We start from the raw sequence: 9,358 nt of genomic DNA on the forward strand, positions 1-9,358 counted from the left end.
CCGGCTGGCTGGGGAGAATCCCACATGGTGCAGCAGACCTCTCCTGTCTTGCTGGCTGCTCCCCTAAGCAGTGTATTTCAGTCAGTTTGCCTCTTCTGTTCCCCACTCTGTCTCTGGTGAATCTTCTTACCCTCCCGCACCTCTGGCCTATACCTGGGTTCTTGTATGCATGAATAAATAAATCTTTTAAAAAAAATATAACCTGTGATAATTTTTTCCTATTGGTTTGCTATATATTTTCTTGCTGTTTATTTATACATTGTGCATATTAGCTTATTGTTTTTAGGTGTGGGAAATATCTCCTCCAGTTCTCTCAGCTTTTTGCTAATTTATCAATGGTGTCCTTCATTTATGTTCAGAAATTTTCAATCATTTGAAATTTCTTTTTAAGATTTATTTATTTATTTATACAAGCACTGGGTACAGTCAGAAGCGCGGGAGGGTAAGAGAATTCACCAGAGCCAGAGTGGGGAACAGAACAGGCAGACTGAAGAAATACACTGCTGAGGGGAGCAGCAGGTACGGCATGAGAGGTTTGCGTGCCATGTGGGAACCTTTCCGGCGGCCGGGGATTGAACTGGCGCTGCAGAGGCTACGGGTAGCTTTGCAGCCCAGCGCTCAACTGCTTCGCCACCAGGGGAGGCCCTCATTTGGAATGTTGATTGGAAATGAAGTAAATTTTTAGGATAGTTTAGGGAAATTAGCATAGTCATAATACTTAAATTATAATCTAGAAACATGAACAGGCTCTCCATTTATTTATATAATTTTAAATATCCTTTGATTAAATTTTAAAGTTTCCTCTTTGGAAGTCTGGAATATTCTGTTTTTTTTTTTTTAAAGATTTACTTTATATATTTATGCATACAAGAGGTAGGCCAGAGGTGCAGGGGTGGGGAGTGAGAGGATTCACCATAGACAGAGTGGGGAACAGAACAGGCAGATTGACTGAAATACACTGCTGAGGGGAGCAGTAGGCGAGTCAGGGGAGGTCTGCTTCGTTAGGTAGGTTAGATCCCTGGCTGGGGACCAGTGCTGCAGTGGCTGCTGATAGTTTCATAGTGCTGAAACTTAATCCCTTGTACCACCAGGGAGGCCCAAGTCTGGAATATTCTTATTCATAGCTAGATTAATTTCTAGATACTTCATCATTTTTATTTCAATTTTGGATGACATTTGTTTTAGCTTTGTTTCATTTTCATTGCTATAAATAAATAAATGTTACTGGTTTTGTAGGTTGATTGTACATCCAGCAGAATTTCAGAATCCTCTTATTAATGTGAATAGTTTGTGATTCAGACCACTCCTAGGTTGATGATTATAGTATCTTCATTTTTTTTTAAAAGATTTATTTATTTATACAAGCACTGGGTACAGTCAGAAGCGCGGGAGGGTGAGAGAATTCACCAGAGCCAGAGCGGGGAGCAGAGCAGGCAGAAGGGCTGAAGTACACTGCTGAGGGGAGCAGCCGGCAGCACAAGGGGTCTGTGCGCCATGTGGGACCCTCCTCTGGTGGCCAGGGAGCAGTCGGGGATCGAACCGGTGCTGCAGAGGCTGCGGGCAGCTTCGCAACCCAGCACTCAGCCGCTGCACCACCGGGGAGGCCCGGTATCTTCATTTTTTTGACTTAGATAATCTGAGGTGCCACCTAGCAAACAGACAAAAATGGAAAGACTTAAAAAAACTAAAAGCTCATTGCTTGCTCATAGGGTGATCCCTGGAGCAGGTACTGGAATTGGAGGGCAACTGCTTTCAAACTAAAAGTTCAAGGGCAGATTCTGTGAAAGTTAATTTTATGTATCCTCTTGATTGGTGCTCAGATATTTGGTACTCAGATATTTTTCTGGTTATTTCTGTGACTGTGTTTTGGGATGAAATTAACATTTAAATCAGTGGACTTTGAGTAAAACAGTTTGCCCTCCATGAGGTAGGTGAACTTATAATATCAGTTGAACACCTGAATAGAACAAAGGACTGACTTCCCACAAGCAAAAGGAAATTCTGCCAGCAGATGGCCTTCACACACCAGTTTATGGATATCCTTTAAGCTTAAAAGCATTTCTTTGAAATTACAAATTTGGAAAGGACATGAGATCAGAGGCTTATTTTATAAGAGCTATTGTCCAGATAGAAGAGGAATTCGGCAGGATTTTCTATGAATTATCCCAGAGTAAAAAGAGCCTGACAGTTAAAGACTCATGAAGGTGCCTAAATATCTTCATTTCTCTTTAATGAAACTAGAAAACATTAACATTACACACATTTCCTAAGTATGTCATATGTATGCATGTGGGTAAATCAGATGAGCCTTATAAACTTGTCATTGAGAGATGATGTCAGAAGATATTGTCATAAAATTATTACAAAATTATACAGTTGTTTTTTTTTTTTTTTTACTAGACTTACTGTTCACCTTCATTATTTTCTCTTCCAGATACTTTGTTCCAGTCCTATTGCCTTGCCTCATAATGTTATAATCTCTGTGGCATCAGCTGAGTTCTTTTTACTTTGGCCCTATACCTAAAACTAGACCTGAAATTAGACCAGGGTTAAGAAAGAGGCCTGATTCATTTCTGTTCAAAATAACCTTTCGTATTCCAATTAGTGTCTTTTCAATATTCCTGAAATTGAACTTGGCAGGGAAGAGAAAGGGTGGAATAAATATTCTTTACTCTTGTATTATCAGCTCAAAATATATTTCTTCTCCCAGAAGATACTATTTTTGAGATGACTGGGAAAATCTGAACATGAAGTATGTATTAGAAGATGACAAGGAACTAATTAAGTGTAATAACAGCATTGTAGGTAGGTAAGGAAATGTCTACACTTCTTACAGAGGCACTTTGGAGTACGTAGGAGTGAAATGACATGTTATCTTAAACTTGTGTTAATATAATCCAGAAAAAAAAAAAGAGAAAAGAATAGAGGAAGAAAATGTGGCAAACACTTGTACTTTGTTGATTCTGTATGCTAGGTATTATATTAATATCTCTAATTTTATGTATGTTTGAAATTTTTTATGACAAAATATTTAAAACCCTGTACCTGGTTTGATCCTTAAAATGAAAAAGTGGCTTTACTTACACATGGACCATCATACAGTTTAGTTATGTTAAGCTCTTCATATCTGAAAGAAATGATAGTTTGAAATTACTATATTTGCTCGTTAGTATATAGTACATTTATTAATTATGACTAAATTTTATCTGATAATCATTGCCTAGGTGTGAGAAGAAAACATTTTGCTAATAGTGAATTCTTATTTAACAAATATTTAAAAATATCTGCTATATAGTGATTTATTTGTCAGGGAGATTTATTGGATAAACCACAGCCTGAAATCAAACATAGAAAATTCAAAATAATCTTCAATATTTAAGTGGAAATACAGAATTTTAGAAAATTAATATGCAATAAAGTTAAATATGCAAATAATGAAGGGAAGTGTTACTGCTGATGTTACAGAAATAAAAATGATTGTAGGGGAAATTGTAGATCAATAATTTATATAACCTAGATGAAGTGAACAAATCCCTAGAAACACACAAATGGACTCAAGAAGAAATGGAAAATATTGAGAGGTTGAATCAGCAATAAAAAGCCTCCTAACAAAGAAAAGTTTAGGACCAGACAACTTCATTAATTAAGTCTATCAAACATTTAAAAGGTTTAATACCAATCTTTTCACACTCTTCCAAATAGTAGAAGAGGAAGAAATACTTCCAGGGTCTCCCTAGTAGTGTAGGGGTTAATTCTCAGTGCTATCACTGCTTGGGCCTGAGTTTGATCCTCAGCAAGGGAGCTAACCCACACATCGGCAACAGACCTCTCCTGTCTCACCCTGCTCCCCTCAGCAGTGTATTTCAGTATATCTGCCTGTTCTGTTGCCTACTTTCTCTCTGGTGAATCTGCTCACCCCACACACCTTTGGCCTACACCCCAGTTTTTCTACACAAAAGAAAAAAAGATACAGTAACCAGTGTGGTGTTGGCATTAGGACAGACATATAGAACAAAGAAATATAATTGAGAATCCAGAAATAAATACCTGTGGCCTATTAATTTTTGGCAAGAGTGCCAAGATCTTTCAACAAGAAGAGGAATAGTCTCCTATAATTGGTGCTAGGTAATCTCATGCAAAAGGATGAAGTTGGGCCCCAATATTACACATATAAAAATTAACTAAAAAATAGATCTACAACCTAAATATAAGAACTAAAACTATAAAATTCTTAGAAGAAAACGAAGGCAAATCTTCATGCCCTTGGATTTTATAGTGATTTCTTAGGTATGACACTAAAAGCAAGAATGATGAAAGAAAAAAATACATATAACTTGGACTTTATAAAAATGTAAAACTTTTGCATTAAAGTACATATAAGAAAAGTAAAAGACAGCCTACAGAATGGAAGAATGTATTTGTAATCACAGTATCTAGACTATGTAAAGTATCTAGAATATGTAAAGAACCCATGCAATTCAAAAATAAAATAAACAACCAAGGCAATAAAAAAAATTGTGTAGTTGAAAAAAATACAATTATCTGAGATGAAAAATTCACCGGAGAGGCCTAATACCAGATATGAGAAAAAAGAGTCTGTGAACCTAAAGATAGGTCAGTTAATACTATCAATTTTCAGAAAAGAAAAAAAATAATGAGGAAAAGAGAGAAGAATGGGAGCATAAATTCAGAACTTACAGAATTTTGAAACAGAGATGACATTCACCATTGTAGGTAACCTGGTCACTGCCACATATGAGTTCACTTGGCTTAATGTAGGAGAAAGCCCAGCACTTATTTATATTCTTGATACACTCAACCTGGAGGTGAGAGACAGACTACTATATGAGATGCCTACTTCCAGATCTCTGGCTATTATGACTGGTACTGGGGCATCAGAGGCGGGGCCCATGGAATAAGGATCAACAGACTAGGAGTTTGAAAAACAAGCTTCAGATGCCTAAGTTTTTGACCCCTGGCACGTATCACCAACAAAATAGATATGATATGATATGATATGTACGATATAGCATAATATTTGTTGTAACAAAATATATAATCTGTGTACTCCCCAATCTGAGCTATAAATTCCTTACTATTAAGAAAATCCCTGTGGGGCCTCCCCAGTGGCGCAGTGGTTGAGTGCTGGGTTGCGAAGCTGCCCGCAGCCTCTGCAGTGCCGGTTCAATCCCCGGCCCCAGGGCAAGGGTCCCACATGGCATGCAGACCTCTCCTGCCTCCCGCTGCTCCTCTCAGCAGTGTATGTCATCAGTCTGCCTGTTCTGCTCTCTGCTCTGGCTCTGGTGAATTCTCTCACCCTCCCGTGCTTCCAACTGTACCCTAGTGCTTGTATAAATAAATAAATAAATCTTAAAAAAAAAAAAAAAAGAAAATCCCTGTGGGGCCTCCCAGGTAGCCTAGGGGGTAATTCTCTGCACTTCCACTGCAAAGGCCTGAGTTTGATCCCTGGCCAGGGAACTAACCTACTTGGCACAGCAGACCTCTCCTGTCTCGCCCACTGCTCCCCTCAGCAGCGTATTTCAGTCAATCTGCCTGTTCTGTTCCCCACTCTGTTTCTGGTGAATCCTCTCACCCCCACCCCCTATCTCTGGCCTACACCCCAGTTCTTCTATGTAAAAATAAATAAATCTTAAAAAAAAAAGAAAGAAAATAAAATCCCTTCCCTCAATGGCATACTGTGATTTTGCAAAGCTTACCTTTGTCTCTTGGAGGTGAGCCCCTTTGGAAGCTGCAGGAAGAGAGAAGTCTGGAAGACAAAAAACATGCTTAGAAAAGTTGCTGCTCTGTCTTAGGGGAGAAAGCCAAGATAAGGGAGATGTTCATTGGCACACAGGAAACATCAAATTCAATCAAAAGAGACTGTTTTTTTTTTATGCATACTGTCCTCTAAAGGAGTGAAGATTCAGAAAACTTCTTCCCATCTTCTTCTTGTTAAATAGAGATCTTAATTCCAGCTCTTCCATTTCATAGGTAAATGATAATTTTTAAAAAAGATTTATTTTATTTATTTATGCATATAAGAGCTGCGTTATAGGCCAGAGGTGCGGGGTTGGGGGTGGGTGAGAGGATTCACCAGACACAGAGTGGGGAGCAGAACAGGTGGATTGACTGAAATGCACTCCTGAGGGGAGCAGTGGGCTAGACAGGAGAGGTCTGCTGCGCCATATATGGGTAAGCTCCCTGGCTGGGGATCAAACTCAGGCCACAGTGGCTGGGGATAGTTTGATAGTGCTGAGACTTTAACCCCTCTGCCACCAGGGAGGCCCCTGGTAAATAATAACTTTTGTAATCCTCACTTGTTTTTAGAAAACACCCTCTAAATTACAAATTACTATGAAATAGTTATATTGAGATACCTTTAAAAATTAATTATATATGTATATATATAATTAAAATTTTAGAAACTGCTTTGGATACATAATTATAAATTTAGTATATAAGTTTATATAAATTATAGAATTTATACAAATAAAGTCATGTAATTATAAGATATTTTGTATTATATAAATATGTGTTAACTGTTGATGTGGACCGTGATGCCTGTCTCCGTCTCTGTCTCTTAACCACAGGCCAATGGCAGGGGCCATTCCTGCCACATAACTATTGTCTAGGTCTGTTTCTGTCACAAGATCAGCACCTGGCATATATTTACTGAATATGTAAATGAGTGGCTGCTGGGAAACCTAGAGTGGTAGTAAAGGAGTTACCACAGTTACTAAACAGTTATCTCTGTTTAGTACAGAGAACTAAGATTTGCATTGAAAAACGTGACTCTTGGGGCCTCCCCGGTGGCGCGGGTGGTTGAGTGCAGCGCTGTGAAGCTGTCCGCAGCCTCTGCAGTGCCGGTTTGATCCCGCTGGCCGCAGAGCAACCCACATGGTGCGACAGACCTCTCCTGTCTCACCTGCTGCTTTCCTCAGCAGTGTATTTCAGTCAGCCTACCTGTTCTGTTCCGCACTCTGTCTCTCACCCTCCCGCACATCTGGCCTGTACCCTGGTTCTTGTATAAATAAATAAATCTTTAAAAAACAAAAACAAACCCCTAAGTCTTGTACTGGTATAGGCGATAGTTTAGAGGAAGTCAAGTTGGAGGCAAAGGAAACAGTTCAGAAGAAATGAAATTATTTTCAGGGAACAATTATAGATTTTCTTTTAGTAGGGGAAAAAAAGGGGTTTCTCCCCATTACAAATAAGAGGCATGAAGAATAGTTTTCAGTTTGTTGCAGAGCTTCTTGAGATGTGAGCATATTGAAAAAATGTTTTACATGAGAAAGAGAGAGAAAATGAGAAAAATTTCAGAGTCCAGGGAACTCCCTTGTGGTGCAAGGGGTTGAGACTCAACCTATGAGGCTGTTCACAGCCAGCCACTACAGCACGAGTTCGATCCACAGGCAGGGAGGTGACCCAGGTAGCAGAGTAGACCTCTACTGACTCGCCCACTGCTCCCCTCTTCAGTGTGTTTCAGTAGATCTGCCTGTTCTATTCCCCACTCTGTCTCTGGTGAAACCTCTCACCCCCCCCCACCTCTTGCCTGTTCTAGTTCTAGTATGTATAAATAAATAAATCTTTAAAAAAATTCAGAGTCCAAATGGAAAATGAATGTGTTGAACCCCTTAGAGATTCCTTACAGGTAACCATGAAACCAGCCAGTAACCAGGATAACATTTCGTGTGCTTCCAAAGAAACTAAAGAGTTCTGGGGTTTGAGAAGTAGATAGATATAGACTCTGGAAGTAAATATTTCCAAGATTTGAATATCCTGGGTGGTAAACCAGGTATTTTGGAATGTGCGGTAGAACTGGATTTGGAAACTTTGGTGTCCACTCCCAGCTTTGCTACCAATGACAGTGTGTGAATCTTTTCACTGAGTTTCAGATCACATACCTGTAACATGAGAAATAAAACTGAATGGCACGTCTACTGCAGAAAGTGTGGGCAGTACAAGGACATACAACTCACCAGCTGCAAGGACAGCACAGGTGGACATGGCCAGAACAAGAATGACATTCGAGAAGGACCCCTTCATGGTGCAGAAGAGCTGTGGAAATATGCAGCTTTTGATAGTAGGACAGAAAATCTCACACAAAGAACAGATTCTCACTGAGAGTTCTAACTGATCAGGAAATGAAGTCTAAATACTTAATGTTTGTTCTTTCCTCAGGTCATTTGGAATGAATTGTGTCTGATGTAATTAAATTACTGAATTCAGTTTCCTAGAATAATTGGACACTAGGGGAAAAATGATCTCAAAATACAATTTTTATAAGATTCCAGAAAAAGAGCTAATAAAGAATATGTAAAGAAGCATCAAGAAATTTTCTATGGGCCTCCCCAGGTGGCGCAGTGGTTGAGTGCTGGGTTGCGAAGCTGCCCGCGGCCTCTGCGACGCCGGTTCGATCCCCGGCTGCTCCCCGGTCACCGGAGGAGGGTCCCACATGGTGCGCAGACCTCTCCTGCCGCCCGCTGCTCCCCTCAGCAGTGTACTTCGGTCCTTCTGCCTGCTCTGCTCCCTGCTCTGGCTCTGGTGAATTCTCTCACCCACCCGCGCTTCTGACTGTACCCAGTGCTTGTATAAATAAATAAATAAATAAATAATAAATAAATAAATAAATCTTTAAAAAAAAAAAAAAAAAAAAGAAATTTTCTATGAAATATTTAAAAGTTGGGGGCCTCCCCAGTGGCGCAGCGGTTGAGCGCTGGGTTGCGAAGTTGCCCGCAGCCTCTGCAGCACCAGTTCAATCCCTGGCTGCTCCCCAGCCACCGGAAGAGGGTCTCACAGGGCTCGCAGACCTCTCCTGCCGCCCGCTGCTCCCCTCAGCAGTGTACTTCGGTCCTTCTGCCTGCTCTGCTCCCCGCTCTGGCTCTGGTGAATTCTCTCACCCTCCCGCGCTTCTGACTGTACCCAGTGCTTGTATAAATAAATAAAAATAAATCTTTAAAAAAAAAAAGAAATATTTAAAAGTTGGCATTTATTTCTGAGTAGGAAGGGCGGTCACTGGAAAATACACTGAACCAAAACACTGAACACTTATTCCCATAATCTAAATCTTCTATAATGATAGTTTTGTTATTAACAATTGGTTATTTGGAAACTAATAACTTGAAATGAAAGCCAGAGTATTTACTAACAGCTTACCTGTATACTGAAAATATTATAGTACAAGCTGCTTATCAGTATTTATCTGCAGGTTTCTACACATTATCTGCAGGCAAATTATCTAGGAAATTTCTGCCCAAGAACTTCCTCAAATAAAGAAAGATAATACATAATATTATATTTTTCCTACTCAAAAGTTTGCAAATTAGTCAGATTACTTTACCTGCTGTGTCTCCCACGT

At 39.7% G+C, this 9,358-nt stretch overlaps 1 protein-coding gene across 1 annotated transcript; it reads right to left on the reverse strand.

The window, feature by feature from the left end:
- Positions 1-3,057: 3,057 nt before the first annotated feature.
- On the reverse strand, positions 3,058-8,046 carry SPINK8 (serine peptidase inhibitor Kazal type 8 (putative)). Its single transcript, XM_037501568.1, has 4 exons — positions 7,980-8,046; positions 5,718-5,767; positions 4,699-4,820; positions 3,058-3,127 (listed from the first exon to the last, which is right to left on the reverse strand). Exons 1-4 carry the CDS (start codon positions 8,044-8,046, stop codon positions 3,058-3,060), a joined length of 309 nt encoding a protein of 102 aa, XP_037357465.1.
- Positions 8,047-9,358: the final 1,312 nt, after the last annotated feature.

This window comes from Talpa occidentalis, unplaced genomic scaffold (assembly GCF_014898055.3).
Source record: "Talpa occidentalis isolate TD23 unplaced genomic scaffold, MPIMG_talOcc4v2.1 talOcc4.10, whole genome shotgun sequence".
In the NCBI taxonomy this organism is placed as follows: domain Eukaryota; kingdom Metazoa; phylum Chordata; class Mammalia; order Eulipotyphla; family Talpidae; genus Talpa; species Talpa occidentalis.